General features: G+C 37.9%; 1 protein-coding gene across 1 annotated transcript in view; it reads left to right on the top strand.

Moving 5' to 3' along the window:
* Nucleotides 1-27133, top strand: part of ank1a (ankyrin 1, erythrocytic a) — a 638168-nt gene that overhangs the window by 397411 nt on the left and 213624 nt on the right. The window contains 1 exon segment of the mRNA XM_051928287.1: nt 1384-1485. Coding sequence (XP_051784247.1) covers nt 1384-1485 — 102 coding nt within the window.

Below are 27133 nucleotides of genomic sequence, written 5' to 3'. Positions count from 1 at the left end.
GTTCAGAGACATACTGTCTGCTCAAATCCAGCTAAACGCAGTCAAATTGATGGGCGGCGTTTCATGATACAGATGGACAATGACCCAAAACATACAGCCAAAGCAACCCAGGAGTTTATTAAAGCATAGAAGTGGAAAATTCTTAAATGGCCAAGTCAGTCACCTGATCTTAACCCAATTGAGCATGCATTTCACTTGTTGAAGACTAAACTTCAGACAGAAAGGCCCACAAACAAACAGCAACTGAAAGCCGCTGCAGTAAAGGCCTGGCAGAGCATTAAAAAGGAGGAAACCCAGCATCTGGTGATGTCCATGAGTTCAAGACTTCAGGCTGTCATTGCCAGCAAAGGGGTTTCAACCAAGTATTAGAAATGAACATTTTATTTCCAGTTATTTAATTTGTCCAATTACTTTTGAGTCCCTGAAATGAAGGGATTGTGTTCAAAAAATACTTTAGTTGCCTCACATTTTTATGCAATCGTTTTGTTAACCCCACTGAATTAAAGCTGAAAGTCTGCACTTCTACTGCATCTGAGTTTATTCATTTAAAATTCATTGTGGTAATGTACAGAACCAAAATTAGAAAAAAAGTTGTCTCTGTCCAAATATTTATGGACCTAACTGTATCACTGTCATCCTTATCTTGCAATAGGGGAAACATTACTAAGTTTTTAGTTTTTTGCATAGGGAAAACAGTGAGAGAGCTAAATTCTGTAGCATTTTTCATTAAGGTCCAATGAAATATACATGAATAGACTCTTAAAATATTTTCAAGTATGACAGATTAGTTATACTGATATTTGGTAGATGTGGTTTTGTGGGACAGATCATTGTTCAAGTTCATGTTTATTGTCATATGTGTGTGCAGAGTACAGTTAAATTCTTACTATTAATCTACTGTATGTTACTTGCAGCCTGCATTACAGCTGACAATCATATTTACATTGTCTGTCTGTGATTGAAAATATATATATTTTAATACATGTAAATTATGAGCTATCATGACAAAGCAATGCATTTTGGTTAAAGGCATTGGCAGGGTTGAGTTCAAGACAGAAACCATCCTTGGATGGGGTGCCAGATACATACATATATACAGACGTGTTCTGTTAGAGTAGGCTTTGTGTCTCCATGACTATGTAATGGGATGTTTATAAATGAATGAGCATGTAAAAGAGTAAATTCTACTAGTATGTCATTTTTTATGATAAAACCTTTTAGCACATTAACATCTGGCTATTCAGACTGAACAGCCCAAAATCCATATTGTATAATTATGATGCTTATGCTGTGCTTAAACTAGGCCAAGAGGGTACAGGACAAATATACTCTATGAAAGAACATAACAAAAAAAGTGATGCCTTTTTGTGTTTTTTCTCATAGGCTGATGCCGCCACAAGTTTTCTTCGAGCTGCCCGATCAGGGAACTTGGACAAGGCTTTGGACCACCTGAAGAATGGTGTAGACATTAACACAGCCAATCAGGTGAGTTACCAATAACTAAACTGAAAAAGGTAAAAGAAATTAAACCTTAACATGTTTGTGATACAATTTACATTGAGAGCAGCGTCTAGACTTGTTATGATGTGTTATTTTAAGAGTATTGTAACATCATACACTTTCAGCATATCCTTTAAAGTAATGGAAATGATTTTCAGGGTGGATTAATATAAAATCGATGTAACAGACAAAACCTAAAAGAGAAATATCCCTCCATTTTCTGAACCTGAATCTTATCTTGATAGCATTCAGAACCAATCCATTGCATGATCCTCATGAACATGTTCACGCTTATTCTTACAGAGCTACAGGAATCACTATTAATGCCAACATGGTAATTTTCACACATAGGAGGAAATGGAGGACCTGATGAAACATCCAGACAAACAAGTGAAAGACATGCAAATTCCACAGAGGTGGTAACCAGGATGAGAACTAAATCTAGTTTCCTAAATTCTTGAGACCAGCAATTGTGTCACTATTCCACCCAATTGAAAAGAACATGTGAAAATATAACTTAATCTTATTTTCACATATTTTGTGTAAGAGACATGGCATTATGAAGTACTGAACACACAGTGTATAGAGGATTTTATATCCTTTGTTACTTCGGTCTGCACAGAAAGCCCATCAAACAGATTTAAATCAGTTTTTAAAATTTTGGATATACATAGTAAAAAAAATACTTGTATATTTAAAGAAAAGTAAAATGTGTATTTCTATTTATTTCACCTACATTAGCTAACAGAACAGAGAAAAACAGACAATCAAAGGAAAATTATGCCTCTCCATTGCATGCCGAAGAAAATATTTTTCTATGTCAGTAAGATAGTTATAAAGAGAGTTTAGCATGTCTCAAGTTCAATCATGTATCTCTCACCAAAAGAAAAAATATGTTTTGTATATTGTGATGTACTGTAGTAATAATTCTTGCAGCAGTGTTTTGAATTATCGGAAAGCTGTATAAAGAAAAATTTAAACAGCCAGTGAACAATGCATTACAATAGTCAATCCTACTAGAAATAAATACATGAATTAATTTCTCAGTATTCCGCATACTTAGAAAATGGCCTACTTTTCCAACATTTTTAAGATGGAAAAAACATGCTTTGGACTGTTTTGTAATGTACGCTTTAAATGACATGCTAGTGTTAAAGATAGTGCCTATATTGTGGGCTGATTCAGTAAAACTGATGGTGATTCCACCTAAATTAAATAATGACAAAATATTGTTGCGATCACCATCATTTCTTCCAATATTTAACATATCGAATTTATCTGTGTTTAAAGACAAGTATTTCTTATCCATCTAGTCATTTAACTCAGTTACACATATAATTAAGGACAACATCGGAGAAACTTAATTTAGTCTAAAAGAAATGTATAACTGGGTTTCATCTGTGTACAAGTGAAAATTAACATGTTTTCTAATGGTAAATCCCAGTAGAAGCATGTACAGTGAAAACAGCAAAGGTCCCAGTACTGAGCCCTGTGGGACACCATCTCACTTCTCTGTATAGTGATGGAGTACCATCAGCACATTTCTGTACGTAGTGGAATCGATTTTATAAATAAGAACTAAATCAGGCAAGGACATTGCCTGTAAGTACAATGTCATTTTCCAGTCTGCGTAGTAAAGTAGAATGGTCAATGGTGTGAAACACTGCACTTAAATCTAACAACATAATTGCAATGGAATTTCCTTCATCAGAAGGCATCAGAATGTCATTTACAACATGTATTAGTAGTGTTTCTGTACAATGACTGATGCTTCCAGACTGGAATTTCTTAAATAAATTGTGATGCTTAAAGTGAGACTGAAGCTGATTCACAACTACTTTTTTCAAGTATTTTAGAGAGAAAGGGTAAATTAATGAGATAATATAATAATAATATAAAATAATTTTTAATAATGATAAAATGTATGTGGGACTGTGTCTAACTTTTTAAGTAATGGTTTGGTAACTGACACTTTTAGTGCATCAGGTACTAGTTTTGTTGGCACTGGTTCTAGTATGTTTCATTTTAGAAATTAAAGTTAAGAATTCTTCTGTTACAGCATTACAATTTCTAAAGTGTTTTTTGCAATACGAAACAGCATTTGCCAACCTAGTACTGTATGAAGTTTGCACTGTGATGCTGAGATCTGGGATCTTATATTTTTGATTTTCTCATAAATTCTTTACTGCTGATGTCTGTTGGTATTTTGCACTGTAGTTCTGAATTCCCATTTGTTAAATTAGTCACTGTTCTAAACAGTACACGAGGGCTATTATTGTTGTTATCTATTATTTTAAAATAGTGGCCTGAGTGAGCGTTAAAGAGAGCTTGTTTATATTTTTTTAACACTCTCTGCCCATGCAATTTGAAAGACCTGCAACTTTGTTTTTCTCCATCTACACTCCAGTTTTCAACACTCTAATGTTAGAGCTCAAGTGCTTTCATTAAACCAGGGTGAGTTTCTCTGAGTTTTGATCACTTTTGCTTTACGGGGAGCCTTTGTGTCCAAAGCCCTCTCAATGTTATATTAAATTTGATGTTAGCTGATCTATACAATTTAACAAAATTTTACAAAGTTATTGTCTGTTTTTACCTGCATTGTTATCAATCTTTAATTTAATATTGTTTTTTGTATCAGTATGCTGCTGCTGGAGTATGTGAATTTCCCCTTGGGATTAATAATCTATCTATCTATCTATCTATCTATCTATCTATCTATCTATCTATCTATCTATCTATCTATCTATCTATCTATCTATCTATCTATCTATCTATCTATCTATCTATCTATATTGTTTTCCACGATTACACTTGACATACTCAAAATATCTAGACATTTTGAAGCAGAGTTACAATCTAGATATCACACTGTCTTTGTTTTAATCTGTGAATGTATTGGTAAGGGCAGAACCAAATCAAATGTAATTAAGTAGTGATGAGAAATAATTTAATTTAAAGAAGTAATATTTACATTTTGAATATCAGCTCTGTGTGTTACAATTAAATCAAATGTGAACTTATGATTATGAGTTAGACCATTGACAACCTGACAAAATCTTACTGAATTTAACAAAAAAGTAAAATATTTGCTAAAAGTGTCAGTTTCCACATCAGTGTGTACATTAAAACCCCCCATCAACACTATATAATCATAATTTATAGCTAAATTAGTTAATAGGTTGCAAAATTTAGTCAGGAACAATAAATATGGCCTTGGCACTATAATTGTGCTAATATCTGTTTTAATAAAATGAGTGCCTCAAAGGATGTGAATTTTCCTAATTTTTTAGAAGTGGTTTGTATTTTGTCACAATGAATTATTCCAAGGCCACTTCTTAGGTAATTGTATTATTGTATACATCTTCTGTACTTGCATCATCAGCTGTAATGGTTTATTATAATCTAGCAAGTGAGTAAGAGTACTAGCTTCAAATTTTAATTTGCAACACTAGTGTCAGCAGTTGTTTTCACTTTCATCTGTTGACCTCCCACCCCCCTCGCATGTGCTACCTACTTTTAACCCTGCCCACCTTATTGGCCTGCTTGGCAATCCCTTAATATATACAGTAGCAGTCATGTAATAGAAGAGGTGGAGGAATCAAAGAGAAGCAAATTACACTGCTAGTGTTTCTGCATTGCACCTTACTACCTTTGTTCCAGCCAGTTAGTATTATTCAAATGTTTTCAAGTTTTGTGTAATGATTTGAAAATTGGCAATCTGTTGATGTATCATTGTAAATAATTTTAACAGTGTTCCTAGGATTCTGTTTGCTTTCTGCTATCTTTGGCATCTTTAGTTTAAGTTTATCTATTTTGTAAAAATGACCCTGAAATTACAGTAACTTAACTGCCATTACATGGAGTTGTTATGCTCGGCTGCTGTTATGGTGCAGTTGTGCACAATGACATACAAAATAATAATGTGAAAAGAGAAATTCTCCATACAGATTAGAGATGGGGTATCATTCACTAAACTTACGGAGTAGACTAAGTCTTCATGTCTGGACACTTGAATCACTTGTAAGGAAAGTTTATTATTCTACACAAACACCAATTAAACTAACCTTCTCATTTCTTAGACATGAGGAGAATGTGCCAGATTTACAAAGAGGCTACACAGTATTAACCACTGAATCATCAATACTGTCAAAATCATACAACACTGCTGTAAATTAAGCATCAACAAGTATTATTATTTTTTTTTGTTTTTAATTTTATTTGTTGCTTTCTGCAATGACATTTTTCACTAAGTGTTTTCCCCTGTGCAAGTCCAAAATATTTCCAAATAAGCCATAGTAATGTATTCTGCTCTTGTAAGTTGCCTTGGATAAAATATGCAGTAATAATAATAATGAAAACAGGCGTGGATGTTCCACTTCCTGCTCATTTTATCAGACACCTCTCTTAATATGGAGTTGAATATTTGTGCCCCAAACCATTTGCTGTTCCCCTAGTAAAGCCCAGCAGAATTTGGTTTTATTGCTAGCAATCTGATTCTGACAGAGCAATAGATCTGCATTGAAATGGGTAAAAAAAGCGATCAATACTACTCTATAAGACTTTCTCACAGGCAACACTTACAAATCCATCAGTCCATGCAAACATTTTTAAATAAAAAGCAACAAAAGCTGTCAGTTAATTATATTAGAGTGTATTAAAGTGTATTAGGCCTAAAGTCATCGTGTAACATCTCTAATTACACTGAATAAACAGGTGTCTTATAAACATTTATTGGCCGTTATACACGGGACATTCATTCTGCTTGCCTCTGAAATATCTTCCTATGGCTAGTCTCATATTCTGTCTCTTTTAGACAGGTTGTTTACATGTTTCAAAGTCAAAACCATAGTGCCATTTAGAGACTACTTTGTAATGTATTGTGGGACTGTGTTGTCAGTAGCATACTACTTGTTTTCCCTTGATGCGTCTTTCATCATATTTATATGTGTGAGTTTGTTATAGAACTGCTGTCTGAAGATGTGCAGCAGTTTACACATTTTTATGCCTATCAGTCAGTCAAAAATAATTTATTTTGAATTCTTTCACTGTAAGTATCATCCCAAGACACACTGCAAAGAGGATTATCCAGCAAATTTCAAGACAATATAGGCAGTATGAGTACTAGTGATATTAGTTTTATTTGTTTGTGTGTATATACTATATATACATACAAACACACACACAGGTATATTGTGATGGACGGTCAGGAACCCTGCCCCGCCGGGATGCCTGGAGGAACTAGGAGAGCGGCACGCCTGGAGGAACTGGGAGAGCGGCACTTCTTTTCCCTGGGTACCCAGCCGGTCCTTGATCCCTGGGGGACAGCACTTCTGGGACACCAGGAAGTGCTGACAGACCAGGGATGGTTTATGCTTCCGGGTGCAAGGGCAGCACTTCCAACACACTGGTAGTTCATCGCCAAGCACCTGGGGCACATTCGGGACGGGATAAAAGGGGCCGCCTCACTCCATTCGGGGAGCCAGAGTTGGGTGGAAGAAGGACGGAGCTTGTGTTTCAGGATTGGAGGTGGCCAAGAGAACCAAGGACTGTGACTTGTAAATAATTTTGCAAATTATTTGTGTAAATAAACGTGTGTGTTGTGGACACTGATTTGTCGTGTCTGTCTGTGGCCAGGCTACCTCTTACAATATTTATATATATATATATATATATATATATATATATATATATATATATATATATATATAAAATATATGTGTGTGGGTGTGTGTGTTTGTTTGTATTGATATGAAAAGCCAGAGAAAATAATAGTTGTTTATAAGACAATGCAGAGAAGTAAAAGTCAACAATAATAAATGGAACCAATGACAATGTTACCAACTTTAAATTCTCAAATTGAAGTTGGAACAGGTAGGGCTATGCCTTCAATTGGAGATCAGGGCCAGATAGAGATACATTAGAGGGAAAATGTTCTAACAAGTATTATGCTAAAAAGGTTTGTAAATTTGTTCTTCTGTCATTGAAGTTCCTGAGCATAAACACAAATGTGTGTTGATTTTTATTCCAAATGAGCTGTTAGTCACAGATTCAAAAGTTTAGTTCAAATATTTATTTTTTCTGTTTTTACCTTCTACTGACTTTACCTGCCTTAAGGTAATCCTGTTACTTTTCAAGATTTTTCTGTACTTATCTAGTAATTATGATTTACAAAGAGAAAAATAATTTCATTGGTCAAGTAATTAAAGCAGATAGACTAAGACAAATGTGGTCATTGCAGGTTGATTGGCAGAAGGCAGAAGGTGATTTGCACAGTAGAGTAGTTTACATAGAAAGTGGTTTCTGCAGTGTCTTCAGCTGTGAGTTTTCTCTTATATGTAAGAGCATATGAACTTGGGAAATTTTGTATAAGGCGTGTCACTGGGAGGGTGAGCTCTGCTATTATCGGCAAGACACAGCTGCAGATGGACAGCTCTATCAGTATTCTGATCAGTGACGTGCTTACAGACATTTTAGGGGGCAGTGGCTCAAAAGGGGAGAAAGAACACTTTACAGGACAGTATTTGTCACATTTTAATCCTGGACACAAATTACTACCTACTTTTAATTCTGTGTTTTTAATTTCTCTGAAAATTTAAGTGTAACTTCAGTGGCCATTACACTATTTACAAATTTGTAATGGTTGTCCTTGATTACGGATTGTGTCAGATATATCAGAAAAGACACTACACTACCTCTACTGCACATATACTTTATTTCCCTAATATAACATATCTTAACAAGATGAAAGACCACATTAAAGAATCCCCATCTAATTATGATACAGCTAAGAGTTTAAATCATAGCACATCATATCAAATATTTTTCTCCTTATAAAGTGCCTATTTTGGGGTAGATATTTAGGAATACTCTAGAACTGATCATCTAGTACTATATATGAGCATTATTTTTGTGCAATAATCTGTTAAGGCCATGCTGTGGTAGACTTGTTGGGTGGTTTTGCAAGTCTAATAACATGTTTCATGTCAGAGAAAATTTGAGGAAGTTCTGTGATGTTGTGTAATAATTCAAGACCCCTCTTTATCTGCAGTGGAATATAAGGAGAATTAGAAACTCAAGACCTCAAAAGTGCAGAGGAGGATCACTAAATGACAGTAGCACCATTCTTTAGGTCTGTACTGTTGACATGGATTTAGAGCATGCTCTGATTCATTGAAGAATGTTCTGGTGGAGTTGCCTTATCCTCGGTATGTAAACTAGCAGTCAGTATGTCCTTGTGGCAAAGGAGCTAAAACTGAAAATAAAAAATAAAATAAATGTAAGCATAAAAAATAAAATAAATGTAAGCAACCTTTCTAAATTTCTTAACTAGTAATGCTCCTTGTAGCAAGGAAACATTTTAAAAGGTGCTGTTTATAGTAAAGTTTGTTTGCATTTACTGGTGTACATAAGCAACTTTAGCATACCATTTGTCATCTTTTAGCAACCTATATATTTTATAAATTTACACATTAATATAATATGCATCTCTAGATTGATAATTGGTTAACTATGAAATAAAATACTTAATGTTATACAGTACACCAAAATTCATGATTTCGTTAACATTGTTGCGCAATAATATTTATTACTGTTGACAGGATGTGATTGAGAAAAGAAATAATTTTCCCTACACAGACAACCATTATTTTACTTACTTCCTGTCTTATGGAGGAATATTTCAGACATTAAATAAATATGCAAATATATAAAAATACTGTGAAATGTAACAGTAAATAATAAAAACATGAAATGTGAGTATAAATAATTAAATGTGTCACAAACTATATTTTTTTGCTTATTTCTTTACACATTTAATTAACATAAAGTAAACTCTGAAATGAAAGCTGTTATTTTTTTTCACTTTGCAAATTTGAGAAGGTGGGTTAAAGCGAGTGCCGAGTTTTTGAGTGGTGAATCGTCAGTAGCTTTTAGCAATCAACTGCCACAGTTACAGCAGACACTTCAGACGCAAACTCCTAATGATGAGTTTGGAGTTTCTTGAATTAAAGTAGTACTAGGGTGTTGTACCGTGTTAGCCATTATGAATGTAGAGAAAAGCCAAGCAAAATGACACCTTTTTTTGGCTAACTAAAAAGATTACAATATGCAAGCTTTCGAGGCAACTCAGGCCCCTTCTTCAGGCAAGATGTAATTCTTTGCACGGTAATTCTGGGCAAATTTTGTTGCAATCATCTGCCACAGACATGCACAGTAACACACTTTGGCAATGTGTATCAACCAGAAGAAACAAAGTGCATGTGCCCATTCTGCAGATGACAAACCAGTCAAAAAACAGTATTTGCTAGAGTCCACTCTCTCAACTTTGACACGTAAAAGTGACAGTTTTCATTTCATGTCTTATTTCATGTTGCGAGCAGAGTCACTGAAATGCATAAATGAACAAATAATTAAATAAATACAAAAAGAGTTTTGGTCTTGTCCATTACGGGAGATGGCCGTCTAAGGCGGAACTCCGTTAGCAGTGGTGTTATTTTCTCTTTTTTTTATCATCCCGAGGTATCCTGTATTTACTCAACCCAATGGGGTTCAATTACAATATACAGTCATATGAAAAAGTTTGGGAACCCCTCTCAGCCTGCATAATAATTTACACTACTTTCAACAAAAAGATAACGGTGGTATGTCTTTCATTTCCTAGGAACATCTGAGCACTGGGGTGTTTTCCGAACAAAGATTTTTAGTGAAGCAGTATTTAGTTGTGTTAAATTAAATCAAATGTGAAAAACGGGCTGCGCAAAAATTTGAGTCCCCTTGTAATTTTGCTGATTTGAATGCATGTAACTGCTCAATACTGATTACTTACAAAACCAAATTGGTTGGATTAGCTCATTAAACTTCATAGACAGGTGTGTCCAATCATGAGAAAAGATATTTAAGGTGGTCAATTGCAAGTTGTGCTTCCCTTTGACTCTCCTCTGAAGAGTGACAGCATGGGATCCTCAAAGCAACTCTCAAAACATCTGAAAACAAAGATTGTTCAGTATCATGGTTTAGGGGAATGCTACAAAAAGCTATCTCAGAGGTTTAAACTGTCAGTTTCAACTGTAAGGAATGTAATCAGGAAATGGCACAGTTCATGTTACACCCAGCAGGTCCAGCAGGCCAAGAAAAATACAGGAGTGGCATATGCACAGGGTTGTGAGAATGGTTACAGACAACCCACAGATCACCTCCAAAGACCTGCAAGAAGATCTTGCTGCAGATGGTGTATCTGTACATCGTTCTACAATTCAGCACAATTTACACAAAGAACATCTGTATGGCAGGGTGATGAGAAAGAAGCCCTTTCTGCACTCATGCCACAAACACACTTGTTGCATGCAAATGCTCATTTAGACAAACCAGATTCATTTTGGAACAAAGTGCTTTGGATTGATGAGACAAAAATGTAGTTATTTCATCATAACATTAAGCGCTTTGCATGGCGGAAGAAGAACACCGTATTCCAAGAAAAACACCCGCTACCTACTGCCAAATTTGGTGGAGGTTCCATTATGCTGTGGGGCTGTGGGGCTAGTTCAGGGACTGGGGCCCTTGTTAAAGATGAATTCAACCCAATATCAACAAATTCTTCAGGATAATGTTCAAGCATCAGTCACAAATATTCCAACAAGACAATGACCCAAAACACAGTTTGAAATTTACAAAGGCATTCATGCAGAGGGAGAAATACAATGTTCTGGAATGGCTGTCACAGTCCCCTGACTTGAATATCATTGAAAATATATGGGATGATTTGAAGCAGGCTGTCCATGCTTGGCAGCCATCAAATTTAACTAAACTGGAGAGATTTTGTATGGAAGAATGGTCAAAAATACCTCCACCCAAAATCCAGACACTCATCAAAGACTGTAGGAGGCGTCTAGAAGCTGTTATATTTGAAAAAGGAGGCTCAACTAGGTATTGATGTAATATCTCTGTTGGGCTGCCCAAATTTATGCACCCTCCAACCGGGACATCTGACGGGACCACTCGCACCCCCGTCTTCTCAGCTGCCTTAGGGGCTTCCCTCTGATACCTGATATAGGGCGGCCCGTCACCGGACGTGAGCTCCCAGCCTCACGTCCTCCCTTATCGGAGGAGACGGCTTTCTTCCTCCAGGTCCTCCTCTTTCTCTGGAGTGGTTTGATGGTTTGGGTTTCCCTATGGGAAAGGAAGAGATCCTGTGCCGCCTGTGTCCCTGCATAGCGGTGAGAGACCAACGCTGACTCTGGGCATAGGGCCCTTTTACACCTGGCACACATCAGCCGGTGTCCTGACTGCCCTCTTGTTCTCTCTGCCCTCACCACACGATTGGCCATCACCGCCGCGTCCACTGTCGGAGCCCCTGCTACTTGAGTCTGATCTGAAACATCACGGCTCCTTTCGCTAGGGTTTCCCTTTCTTTTTATAGTGCCTGTTCCACCTACCTGCACTGCCGTGTCTCTCCAGCTCTCCATTGGGTCCTCCCCTGGCTCAGGACGGACATTCATTGGTTCTGCATCCGACCAATCATTGGCGGGCACGCAACACACACCTTCCCACCAATCACCACCAACACACCAATCCTTCGCCAGTGTCGGGGAGGGACTTCCCCTGCTGTTCTGGTGCCCGATGGAGAGGCAAGCCTGCCAGCAGCTGTTCTGCCACTGCAGCCTTCTGATGCACATTAGCTCCTCCTCCCCAGTTTTGGCCACCGCCTTCGTCCTGGCATCACTCCCCGGATCGGTCTGCTTCGGCCACTGACACGGTCCAGGTAGTCCCCTGCTGCAACACACAAAGGTAGTCCGGCCAAGCCGGCTCCCCAGGACTGACTGCTACTGGGGAAGGGACACCTCCAGAACTCCGTCCTTCAGAGGAAGCTTCCTCCGTGTGGCCGCTCCTGCAGCAGCACTGACCCATGTGTCCCTGGTGACGGCGTGCATCGGAGAGACCACTGCTCACACATCCCTCACGTTCTTTGTCCTCCCCATCGGCACAGATGACGCTTCCGTGGACCTTCGGCGGTCTTCTGGGTGAGTCACTCCCGCGGGGTTGTGCAAGTACCGCTTCTGCGGTGCGTGTGTGGGTTGTCCTGCTGTGTTGGGCTGTCCACAAATTTATTTTTTGGACGGGCTCCCCATCGATTAATGGGCAGGAAGTCCCACCTGGGATGCCATTGTGGAAAGATCAGCCCTGGCACAGACAGATAGACACCAATGTTCAAACCCACCACATGTTTATTTACAATTATTATTTACAAAAGTCCTGCACACAACCCAGTGCCCCTGCACCAAACACTCTCAAGTCCAGGCCTCTTAAAAGTCCTTTCCTCCTTCACCGCCTCCACTTCTCGCCTCCGAGCTTTGTCCTCCTCCACCGACTCCAGCTGACAATTGGAGGGAGGCTCCAGGTGCCTTCTGATGAGCTTCCTGTGGCACTTCCTGGTGTGGCGTAAGTGCCGCATGAGCACCCGGAAGCACTCTGGGTGTCCCTGGTAATACTTCGGCCAGCACCTCTGGGTGTGGCGGAAATGCTGACGTCCAGGGCTTCACAGACTTCTGGGCACCCTCTGGTGGTGGCCACGGGCCCCTACAGGGTTGAGCTTCCATGCTCAATTCCCGTAGCCCCCATACAAACCAGGGCGGCTGCCCTCTCATGGTCTGGGGGAGTCATAGTCCCTCTCCCGGTCCTTCTCAACGTCCCGGCTGGGCACAGCCCCCAGCCGCCCGCCACAGTATGTATGTATGTTTTTTCATAGGGGATTGTTTAACATCATTCCCTGGGTTTACTCTCTCAGGACTGTTTAAGATATTTTATGTTTATAGTATTCAAACTGTACTGTCAATAGATATTTCTATTTTAATCCTTATACACCACTGCTGGGGGGCTTGTTTTGTTTTGGACATGCTCTGTCTCTAGGTATGTCAGAGGACTGAGACTTTGTGAAGTGTTGTCTAGCCTCATAAGAGGAGGCAAAATGGGGGGCAGGGGGATTGGGAGTGGAGTGAAAGAGAGCAAGCTTTTTCTAAACTATCATTTTAATCCTTATAATTGTAAGAGCCAACATAACAATAGACTTTATGGCAATAACTCCTGGAAAAATTGGAAATTAAGGTCAAAGCTATCTTATGTAATAATGTACTATCTTAAATTAAGACTATAAAATGTCAACAAAAGTTCAGAAGCAATGCCTCCATGACCAAACTTAAATATAAAATAAACACTGGAATATTACAGGTCTCAATCACAAATTAAAGAGAAGTAAAGAATTCTCTTACCTAACAGGTCTAAACACTAAAATAGTATTTTTACAAGAGACCCACCTATTAAGCAAGGATCAGTTCCGGCTGCACAGAGACTGGACTGGCCAAACATTCCATTCCAGCTTTACAAAAAAATCTAGAGGTGTTGGAATTCTTATATATAGATCAATCTCATTTGTAGTATCAGATGTAGTATCTGATTCTGAAAGGTGATATGTGATCATCATGGGAAATTTATTTAACTGTAAACTGATTTTGATAAATATCAACGCACCCAATGTGGATGATAGGAACTTCGCCCAAAATGTATTTGCATCCATTCCCAACGTGAACACTCATAAAATTATAATTGCTGGTGACTTTAATTGTGTTTTAAATCCAGACCTAGATAGGTCTCCTGCCACAGGGGAATGAAATCTAACACTGCAAAAACAATTACACAGTTTTTAACCGATCACAACTAAACAGACCCCTGGAGATTTCTAAACCCAAACTCAAGAGCACATTCCTTCTACTCACCAGTGCATCACTGTTACTCAAGAACTGATTATTTCTTTATAGATAACAATTTCTTGCCTACGATTAAATCTTGTAAGTAGGACACTATTGTTATCTCCAACCATGTCCCTTTGATCATGGAGCTTAAATCACTATGCCCCACATACTTATCTCGCAGCTTGCATCTTAACCCACCTTTATTAGCAGACAAGAACTTTATAGAATTTATATCCAAGCAAATAATTTTTTTAGAGACAAATACATCCCCAGTGGTCACTGCAGGAGTACTGTGAAAAACCCTGAAGGCTTTCTTAAGAGGACAGATTATTTCATATCTTTCCCACAAAAATAAATTGGAAAGCAAGAAGGTATCATAGCTAATCAGTGAAATTACCAGAATAGATCAAGAACATGCAAGGTGTCCAAATCAGGCTTTGCATACAGAACTCAACCTCTTGACAACTAAAGAAACAGAACAACTCATTTTTAAATTAAGACATTATTACTACGAACACGGAGAGAAGGCTAATAAGACTTAGGCTCAACAAATCCACAAGCAGGATGTTTGCAATACAATACCAGTGATTACTAACAAAGACAGAGGCAATATCGTTGACCATACAAATATAATGCACATATTTAAAAACTACTATAAGTCCTTATATTCTACTCAGTTTAAAGAAGACAAGACACAGCCTAATGCGTTTTTGGATTCATTACATATACCACATCTAGACACTCTCAGTGCAGAGGAATTGGATAAATCTCTGGCACTATCAGAATTACTAGATGCTATAAACTTACTTCATAGTGGGAATGCAGCAGGCCCTGATGGCTACCCTAATGAATTTTATAAAAAATTCTCATTTAAGTTAGCGCCCCTTTTATTAGCAACATTTACAGAAGCTAGAGGCATTAAAATTCTACCTCAAACTTTTTGCCAAACATTAAGTGCCATCCTTCCAAAGCAACTTAAGGACTTATTACAATGTGCATCATACAGACCAATCTCACTTTTGAATAATGGTTAAGATACGCACCAAAGTCCTTGCTAGAAGGATTGAGAAAGTGTTTCCTTTGGTAATATCACAAGACCAAACTGGATTTATTAAAGGCAGAAACTTAGCTTCCAATCTTCTACGCCTGTCTAATGTAATATATTCACCCTCAAAGTCTGACACCCCAGACATATTATTATCATTGGATGTAGAAAAAGCATTTAAAATGGTTGAATGGAACTACCTTTTCACTTCATTGGAAAAATTTGGGTTTGGCCCGAACATATAAAAATATTTTAAAGTCCCTCTCTTTCAAAGATACCAAAGTACAGTGGCTAAAGGATCTCTCACTCAACATTTCAGAAAACAATGGAAGGCAGCAATGCACAGAATTCATTCTAGCTCTATATGTGCAAAGCATAGAATTCTATAAAATAAAATTATCTGTTAAAAACATCTGTCTCGTTTAAAATTGTCCAAAATGTTTCCAGAACAAGATCCAACCTGCGAACATTGCAATCAAGTTCCGGCCTCACTGGGCCACATGTTTTGGACAGTGAGCACCAAATTAACATAATTTTGGAACAAAATCTTTAAATGCCTTCCAGACAGCCTTGGCGTCATAATCCCTCCTAACCCACAAACAGCTGTGCTTGGTGTACTTCCAGATGGGCTTAAAGTGGAGAAGGACAAATAAACTGTAATTTCCTTCACTACACTATTGGCACGTAGACTTATCTTGGTCAACTGGAAGAATCCTAACTCACCTATTTTAAGTCAGTGGGTAACTGATGTTTTATATTATTTGAAATTGGAAAAAATCTGATCTGTGCAAAACGTTTTTAAAAACCTGGCAGGATCTAATCAATAATATTTTAGAATAGGAATTTAAATTGAGGAAGTGAACTCTCTACCTTTTTTATCTTATTTTATTTAATTATGTATGTATTTATTTATTTTTCCTATTGTTAAAGTTTTACTCTGTTGGCCTAGTTCTCTTTGTCTTGGGCAGGGGTTGATTTGACTTGAACTTAATTCTGTAAAATTAGACTTGTATGGAATGTTATTTGCTTTTAGTAAATTCAATAAAATGATGATTAAAAGAAAAGAAAAAAAGAGGCAATAAAAAATATTTCCTGACATTTTAATTATATATACACATATTTTGTGTTGTTGTTATTTATGCATTGTCAAATTTCACAGTACTTTTTTTTATTTTCGCATTTACAATATTTATTTAATCTTGTCCACAATATTCCACCATACTGTCTATACGGAACAACATTCAGGGCATTAAAAGATATAGTAAGTACAGTATTTTACAATGTGACACTATTACTACTACTACTACTACTCCTGCTTCTGCTGCTGCTACAACAACTGAAGAATAGACTAGTTAGGTGACTTATTTATTATCACATTGTGAATCTTAACCTGTCAGTGAAGATTGACCCAGCATTTTTGTGGTTTAAAGTCCAAGCCTTGACTACAAGGCCACATGGCAATGACAAGCATATTGATTATGAACTGTCAAGTGAAAAATGCTCCTGTCTCTCCTGGAAGGTCCATGAAAGTAGGTTAATGATGCCCTCTGCAGGTTATTCTTGAAAGTTGGCATTTTTAATCAGACCTGAATGTGCATAACTCAAAACAAAAAGCATATCAATAAATTCCCATTTACATCATTTGTCATGTACATGCCAGAACAAAACTAAATTGTATATAGAATAATAAGATGCTTATTAGGCAGTGGAGTTGCCAGGCTGAAAAGTGTGACTTAGAGCAAAGAATTGGCTCAGGAAGCCTGAAAGGGAGAGAGTGTTTGGGCTGGTAAGAATTCCCTCAAAATGCTAGAGGGTTGGTGAATTGACAAATGTTATAACTTCCCAACTTTCTGACAAATACAGTATGATGAAAAGGTGTTAGTTTTCAAGAGGTTGTTACAACTCGGTAAAAAGGAGGGAAACACATTTTTATAGGTTCAGACAAGTGGGACCACATTACTCTTTTAAAAGCAAAGATCATCAGAAGACAACAGCAGAAACCACTGTCTAAGCCCACTTCTATGTCCACCAAGCCTGACTGCCTTTAAAAGGGTAGCCCAGGGATGTAGGTCATAGATTTGTACAAGAGAGAAGGAGGTGAGTCCAGGTTTCCAAAAAAATGAGCTTTATTGTTGTGAAGACAGAAACAAGTGAAAGCATTTTCAAACAGGAACTGAGTGTTGTCAGTTCAGCACTCAAAGTGCATGGCAAGCAAGTGTTGACGCTGACCTCATCCTGCATTAGCTCTCTTCCTCAGACTAAAAGAACAGATAGCCTTCCTCGGAGAGAAGCCAGAAAGTGAGCGCAAGGCCAGGTCAGTGGTCCCCCGCATCAACCTTCGGGCAACAGACACGTTACACGGTGACCCTACAAACTTGCAATTGAACTGGCAGTGAACAACCAGTCCCCTGCCTATGTTAAGCAAGTTTCAACACACAGCATAATTGGAGGGTTGTCAGGGTCTCAAAAATCTCACTGTACATTAAGCTTAGGCACAGACAAAAGGCACTGTATATTACTGGCCCCAACCCATATTCCATAAGTATTTCTGGGCTTCTCTGGCAGTGACCCTAGGAGAGGAGTGAAAGCTGCCTTAAGGCAGCTAGTGCTTAGTGTTTACTAATATGAGGTAACTGGAGGTGGCAAAACACCACTTTTTCTTTTCCAGTATTGATACTAATATTAAAATGTTTATCTGGTGAAATAGATACCAATCAGATGTTTCTTGCTTTTAACAATCCACATTACTAACCGAGAATGCTAAACCGGATGGGCCGTGGACGCAAAAGACATACTGCGGAGGCGCCCCACAAATACCCCCCCCGCAAGCAACGGGAACCAGATGGAATGCAACGTAAAATAAGAAATGAGGCGTCGCGCACAGAAAAAAGGAGTCAGACCACAGAAAAAAGGAGCACGAAACCCATTGCACATGAAACGGGACACACACAAAGAGGAGGATTCAACAAGCCCCTAGCACACAAAAAAAAAAAGCTGCGAGCACCACACAAAGCCCATTGGACACGAAATGGGACAGACTACGGACATAGCACACGAAACGTACACAAAAAAGACGATTCAGACCCACGACCACAGTAACATAAATAACAAATGACACACAAAGCCCCATTTCTAAATGAACCGTCCGTATTAAACATACGTCATCTCAACACGTTCACACTATGCAGCATAGGTAGATCTCATTACAATGAGGCACTATTAACCGTTCAACCGCAGAAAAGGCTCCATATTAACAGTGAGTGCGATCCTCCTTATTACTTATCCATATTTCTCACGCTCAAGAACAAACAAGTCATGAATTCACGATCAAAGGTACAAAACGATACGGCTCGGATAACGGGACCAAACACAATTCACACTATGCAGCATAGGTGGATCTCATTACAATGAGGCACTATTAACCGTTCAACCTCAGAAAAGGCTCTATATTAACAATGAGTGCGATCCTCCTTATTACTTATCCATATTTCTAGAAGAAAAAATGTCTCGACTCCAAAAACGCAAAGCTCAACTAACACAGTTACAGAAATGAACCCAAATGGACAGACACACTGAACGTAGACGCATGCAGGGCGCGTCTCACAGTGCTGCATCGAAACAGGCACGGCTTCAAAACGAAACACCTCCCGTCTCAGACATACAGAAACGGCAGCGAGGGGACAAAATAAATAAACGCAGACGTCTACACAAGCAGGCAAGGCTCCAAAAAGAGAAAGCTCAACTGACCGACATACAAAAACGGGCAAGGCTCAATACAAACAATACACGCCGTAAACTACAACGGGCTTCTCACACAGCACAGGCAAATCGATTACAGCTCCAAAACAACACGTCCCAAATACTGGACATACAACGACGCGCCTCTCAAACGGCACAAGCAAAACATACACGTCACAGACATCAACGACAGACACCTGCTAAACGCTTGCGTTAGCTGACATCACGTTCAATAATGAGTCCACTATTCAGGAAAATTCATTGGGATTAATGAATGTCATTTGCAATCATTGTCATTCACTTAACTTCCCTGAAGAAACAACTAGCAATACAAGTAATGAATTTACACGTTGTTCTCAAATAGGTCAAATTAGACTGCCTCCTTTACATTCATATCCTGAATATCCACAGAACCTTCTAACTAACGATGTACCTGAAAGTAAAAACTTTATGAACTACATTAGATCCTACAAATCGCTATCCACTATGAACATAAACAGTAGCACTGCACATGACATCCGTCTTGCAAAACTGTTAATTATTGATGAATGTACAATGTCATCCAGTCACTTACTCAACACCATTCATAAACTTCTACAAACGTTGATGAATAATAATATTCCCTTTGGAGGAAAGGTACTTTTATTAGGAGGAGATTTTAGACAGTGCTTAGCTATTGTTCCACATGCCATGCGCTCAGCTATTGTTCAGTGCACCTTAAAATACGCAGACAATTGGCATTGCTTTCAAAAGATACAGTTAGTACAAAACATGCGATGTCCAGATCCAGATCATAACAATTGGTTATTACAACTGGGAGATGGTACACTCACCGATACAGATACACTTCACTCAGATATTATTACAATTCGTCAAGCCTTTATCTGCGACGACTTAGTTACAGAGAAGCAATCTCATTAGACCAAATGCCCCTTTTAACACAACGCACTATATTATGTCCAAAAAATATTAATGTGGAAAACATAAATACCCAAGTCATTGCATTACTTCCTGGAGAGACACAACTCTTTCTAAGCTCTGACAAAGTTGACTCTGATCACGACAATGACCATCTTCATTGACCTTACAAGTTCTGACCTGGAATTACCTTTTACACTTAAACGACGTGTACAAGGAAATTTTCCAATAAACCTTTACACTGTGCCACACACTTTATTGTTTACTTTCTATTTGCATCATCTACACCTTCACACTATTCTATATCTCATTCATACATCACGCTCTTTGTCATTTCCCAACACCAGTGGTTGGTGAGCGAAGCGAGCAGGGGGCAGAGCCCCCTAGTTACTAAGGTTTAAATTAGCTAGTTTCATCAGTGGAGTTCATAATAAAAGTTCCATTCTCACATCAATCAAAAAGAAAACAGTCTAATACCCTGCAGAATAAACACACAAGACTGCTGCCTTGTTTTTACTCAGTTCATCTCCTCAAAAAATGAAGATATTACTTAATGTGTTAGTTTGCGTAAAAGTATTAGTAACAGTAATAAAGGAATTGCAATACTGGTTTAATAATTAGATGTAAAAAAAACATATAATAAAACCTTTTTACAGGCATACCTCAACATAAGCAGAAAAGAACATACAACCAACTTTTTGTAACTTATGAAATAAAATAAATAGCACTACTTTTCAACTATTAAGAAAAAAATGTGCATAACTGTTTAATTTACTGACTTGCCTGCCTCATTCTTAACAAGTTTAAACATGAAAATCAATACTTATTGGCTTATCTTTTACAGATTCCTCTGTTTACTCACTGCTACATGAAGGTTAAATTTTTCTTTAAAGAAATTAGCATTTCAGCCTTCTTACCTGTCAGCCGAGTCTTTTTTTCATTAATTATTTTAGAAGCAGCACTGAAGAGGTTCACACTTTCCACACTTGGGCTGTAAAATTTTGGTATATAATAAAATAAAATATTATGGTTCAAATATTTATATTAAAAATGAGTAATTATGTGAATATATTAAAATATTCAGTCATCAGTCATTGTCCAACCTGCTATATCCTAACACAGGGTCATGGGGGTCTACTGGAGCCAATCCCAGCCAGCACAGGGCACAAGGCAGGAACATAGGTTTGTACTTTACATTTCTATGTTTTCACTAATATTAATATAACTTTTCCCTCACAGTGCATTTGTACAGCATGAAGTTCTTTTGTCTCTTGCACTATTTTTTAAAAGAAACATATAAAGACTCACATGAATGTGAAATTTGAAAATACAACCTTTCACAATAACAGGATTCTCTGAGGCAGATAGATAGATAGATAGATAGATAGATAGATAGATAGATAGATAGATAGATAGATAGATAGATAGATAGATAGATAGATAGATAGATAGATAGATAGATAGATAGATAGATAGATAGATAGATAGATAGATAGATACTGACTAAAATGTCACCACTTTTTCTTTATAAATAAGGACACAGCTATCTCTCTGTTAATCACAATTATATATTCTCACATCTGTTTTCTCTCTTTAGCATTTCTTGGACATTGGAGTGAGTTAGGATAGCTACGGAACAGAATTCAGCACTGTGCTAAAAAATTATATCAGTTATCACAAAATAAGCCTTGAGAGCCAAAAGAAGTGTTTGAGAACAAGTGACCCCTGTTTATAGCAAGAAGTTGATAACAACAACAAGATCAACATAAAGAGCGCTAGTAAAGCAAAAGGAAAATTAGCTCCTCTGCATTCCAGTTCAGTTGTGTTTGAGTCCAAGATAGACTGACTCCTTCCGGTGCCTGCTGGTTTTATATCTCTAGTTTCTAAACGGGGCATGAGTTGCTCACGGGAAATCGGAAATGAAATCACATGAACATCCAACAGGCATCAGCAAGAGCTCCCCCTCTCGTCCCAGTGGTGGCATTGCTTACCTGCCACAGAGCTCTGAGGATGCCTCCTATTAGCACATATGTGATACAATGCATAAAGTTAGGTGAGAGTGGCAGTCCAGACAAAGGCAAGAATTTGTAGCTAAAGCAAAGTGCACCCGTTTTAACATGTGTCGTTATCAGATGGCACTGTACTAAATTAAAAAGCTGATATTAAATGTGCTAACCCACAGAGTGTAGTGTTGATGGAACAGCTGGAAGAAGGTAGAATAAGACTATGCAATGGAATCATTTTGAAGGCAAGGTCCAACAATTATATATGGAGCTGAGACATAGGCATAAAGAGAATACTGGAGAAGTTGACTGTGTCAGAAATGAGAATATTGAGGTGGATGCAGGGAGTTACAATGAAAGACAGAAAAAGAAAGACAATGAAGAGTTAAGACAAAAGTAAGAGAGATATCTAAGAAAGTACCGGAAACTATTTTGAAGTAGTATGGACATGATGAGGAGAGACAATAAATAGGCAAAAAAGTGATGGAAATGTAAGTGCAGGAAAAGAGAAACTGGGGTAGGTCAAATGGGAGGTTGATAGATAAAGTAAAGAAAGACCTGAAGGAAGAGTGCCTGACTGGTGAGGAGGTACATGATCAAGTTGTATGTGGAAGTGTGATTAAACACATCAACCCCATTTAAAAGTGAGAAAAGATGATGATAAAGCTGAAGAAATGTGTTGGTGATGATTTATACAAATTACATAGGAATTGATCATAACCAGATAGCAATCAAATTTAACACGAGTAGGAACTGCAAATGTGTTTTCTATATGCATATAACAATCAGGTCAGTGGTAAAACACAAAGGATTGTGTAAGGCTCATTCAGCAGTCAGGTAAGCTTCAGAAGGGTTCAGAAGCAGGTGAAGTCAAGCTACCATTTCTTTTATGAAACTGTCATATATTTGGCATTGTGCTACTGTACAACACCAGTGTTCTTTATGGCAGTGTGGCATGCCACCTTCTTTTCACTTTCCTTGTTGGGTCATTATGAGCAAGTTTCCAAACTGTAACTACATAATAGTAACCGAGGAGAGTGTAACATCTGCACATAGAGTGCCTTTTAATTTACGTGTGAAGCTAATGGAATATATAGTGCATTTTGGTATAGCTTGGAAAAGTGAAAGACATGAGTTATACAATATCTTGTTGCCTGGAGTTTTGTTTAATCAATGTAAAATAGAAGAACACATATCAGAGAGAGCAGCAGTCTTTCTAGCAGCTGATGAAGAAGTAATATTTAACTTGTACAGACAGTAAAAACCCATAATAACACAATAAAGAAATGTGTCTGCTATTAAGAAAGCAAAAGGAGCAGTGAATAAATCGTCTTAAGAACATAAAAATTCTGAATTTGAATTTGAATATTATCTGTATCATTCAAATTAAAAAGTTTCTTTTGAAGTGACCTGTTTGATTGTAAACTTTGTATTATTGAACTTTTAGTATCCAAAAAGTACGGTAAGCTGTTGCTTCTGCCAGGTGTGGGATGCCCCCAGCTTTGAACCTCAGTGTTACTGAGAAGTTTGCCCAGCATCAGAATGTCATTGAAACAAGATTTACCTGTACTTTGATGCTACAGAATGATTTGCAGTTTACATATTCAGCTTTTAATGGATTGGGTGGTGCTGTTATTCACATATGAATCCAGTATATTTAACCTATAACATTTAGGAAGCATGAAGGACATTATCTAGCATCACTGACAAAATTTTGATTAATAAATTGAGAAAACACAACAAAAATATTAAGGAAATGCTCTAGTGCAAATTATACTCTGTGAAGAGCCTGACATACTGATTCTTATCCAACAATTTCTGTCTGGCCAGCACAGGGTTAAATGTCATGTCATGTCATGACATTTTCTAACCTGCTTAATCCAGACCAGGGTCACATGAAGATCTAGTGCCTAACCCAGATAACATAGGACTCAAATGCAGGAAGAAATCCTAGACAGGGTGCTAGTCCATCACATGCAAAAAAGTGCAACCAGATGAAGACTGTTTACACAGTGGTCTGGCATTTGATGTGACTTAGCAATACATAGCTTCAGTTAATTGCAAACCTTATAAGGCTGGTTTTTGCAAATCTATATATCATAAAAAGAGTCATCGGGAAGGCCAAGGAGTCTGTCCTGTCCTTTAAAAGTCTTGGTACTTTTGGTGTAAAAGCCCAAGGTATAATCGACACTCAGAAGAAACAGGTATGCCATGCCTGGTCCTAAAGGGTCATTAAGAGCAAAACGATTTTTTATGTATTAATTCTAATTACAACAATCTGTATGAATTCATGTAACAAACTATAACTGTCATTTTTTATAATAAGTGTTTTTACTTTACTAACAAATACTGAATTATAAAACACCAGTAACGGTGCACTGCAGGATAATGTGCAGTCAATTCACTTAACTTGAGCATTCATACTTTTTATCCTCTTTCTCTGTACATTTAGCATTCATTTGCTCAGAGGTTGATGCGCTTGCTGTTTCCTGAGCAGCTCTTCTTTTCTCCATTCTAGCGGCCCGCTTCTATTCTTCTTTTGTCAGCATCTTTTAGCATTAAAACTGATTAAGTCAGTGTTTGTGTTGCAATTACTTAGTACGTTTTCCTTAATTTTTCACTTAAGCTGCCACTTAAGACTTCAACCTGCCTCAAGAATGATTTAAGATATGAAGAGGTAGAGGAAGTGACGGCAAAGGTGGTAAGGATGAGAATGGCACCTGTACACATGCGCCGCACGGCCGCTCTGCTGGCTTCTGCCGAGGGTTGATTCTACAATAAAATAAAACAAAAATAAAAAGAGGAAAAGCCTTGGAGGTCAATCATCACCCCGAAAGGGAATAGTAGACATCACATAGTATATGTGTACCAAATTTCAGGTCAATAGCTCAAACGGTTTGCAAGCTACAGGTGATTTAAAATCCTTGACATACAAAGAAACATCCGCGGTAGCGTATTTTATAAGAAGATTTAGCGTCTGTTATATATTTAGTCAAATAATAATGAGGTTGCATGCAGCTAAATATTGAGGTTTGCAATGAAATCCATTTAATAAATTCACAAGTTATGTTCTAAAAGCTTTTTACACTTTATTACCAGACAGTATACCTACAAATACCTACAAATATCAAATTGACAAGTGGCTTTATTCCTAATTATTATTTGTGGTGGTGGTTTAAAAGGTCAATTTAGTCCATGATCTTCATTATAGGGAGAATGCTGTGGTTGATTCTAAAAGGTCTTGAAGTGTGGCATTTTCTTCTTGTATGTTACATTACAGTAATACCTCTGTCAACAAAGTGGATATGTTCCTAGACATTGTTATTATTGTTACTAGTTTGTTATAAGAAACTTAATTATCGGTGGTAGAAGTACCATAGGAAAAATATGAATATGTATTGCAATGAAGGGTGGGGGAATGGTGGGGGTGTTGTCATTGTTTATTCCACAACTGACACTGCCATCTCCTTCCTTAGCCATCTCCCTGATCTTGCATGGCTCCTTCCATGCACATTCATTTGCTTTGTACAGTGCCAGCATATTCATGCCACTGGCAGCGTCTAATACCACACTTTAGGTTAAAGGCAACACTCTCTGCACTCACTTGCATTATCTCCCTGAACTAATCCAAGCTAATTTCTTTAAGGAAGTCAGACTGGTAAGCCATGCATGAAGTACAGTGGATTTTCACAGAAGAGACACACCTCCTGTTTTTAAGTAACTGTTGTCTGTCCATGGCCCTTTTTTAACACTGCATTGACTCTCTTTCATGGCTGGATGCTACCTCCAATTATTTTGCTATATGGAAATTCTTTTCCCCAGCTTCTACCTTCTTTGCAATCTTCATTTTAATTTTTAAGTGATTGCTTAATATTTTTATGATATAATTGGCAAATTATGTTTATTACCTTATTGAAATATTTTGAAATTTTCATTTTGTGTCAAATACAAATGCAATCTTATAGTAACTTCTTATTTTGTAGTACACACAATAATAAACACAAACAATAAATAGTCAGTGTGGGGTGGTTGTAGAATTACTAGCAAAGCACTCTAAAAGACTGATACCTGAACTTGCACACTCATTGCAGCGTGTTTTGTGCTAGCTTTGTTATAAAGGAGCCTCATTCTCAAAGAATTTGTTATTCGAGGTATTACTGTACTCTGGACACCTAGAAAATTATTGATTTAGTATTGATCTTCTTCTTCTTTTGGCTGCTCCCGTTAGAGGTTGCCACAGCGGATCATATTCTTCCATATCTTTCTGTCCTCTGCATCTTGTTCTGTTACACCCATCACCTGCATATCCTCTCTCACCACATCCATAAACCTTCTCTTAGGCCTTCCTCTTTTCCTCTTCCCTGGCAGCTCTATCCTTAGCATCCTTCTCCCAATATACCCAGCATCTCTTCTCTGCACATGTCCATACCAACGCAATCTCGCCTCTCTGACTTTGTCTCCCAACTCTTCAACTTGAGCTGATCCTCTAATGTACTCATTTCTAATCCTATCCATCGTCGTCACACCCAGTGCAAATCTTAGCCTCTTTAACTCTGCTACCTCCAGCTCTGTCTCCTGCTTTCTGGTCAGTGCCACCGTCTCCAACCCATATAACATAGCTGGTCTCATTACTGTCCTGTAGACATTCCCTTTCACTCTTGCTGATACCCATCTGTCACAAATTACTCCTGACACTCTTCTCCACCCATTCCACCCTGCCTGCACTCTCTTTTCACCTCTCTTCCACAATCCCCATTACTCTGTAATGTGGATCCCAAGTATTTAAACTCATCCACCTTCGCCAACTCTACTCCCTGCATCCTCACCATTCCACTGACCTCCCTCTCATTTACACACATGTATTCTGTCTTGTTCCTACTGACCTTGATTCCTCTCCTCTCTAGAGCATATCTCCACCTCTCCAGGGTCTCCTCAACCTGCTCCCTACTATCGCTTCAGATCACAATATCATCAGCAAACATCACAGTCCACGGAGACTCCTGTCTAATCTCGTCTGTCAACCTGTCCATCACCATTGCAAATAAGAAAGGGCTCAGATGTAATCCCACCTCCAACTTGAATGCATCCATCACTCCTACTGCAGACCTTACCACTGTCACACTTCCCTCGTACATATCCTGTATAACTCTTACGTACTTTTCTGCCACTCCAGATTTCCTCATACAATA

The sequence above is a fragment of the Erpetoichthys calabaricus genome, chromosome 1, assembly GCF_900747795.2.
Source record: "Erpetoichthys calabaricus chromosome 1, fErpCal1.3, whole genome shotgun sequence".
NCBI lineage: Eukaryota > Metazoa > Chordata > Cladistia > Polypteriformes > Polypteridae > Erpetoichthys > Erpetoichthys calabaricus.
This window is presented reverse-complemented; position numbering and strand designations above follow the sequence as displayed.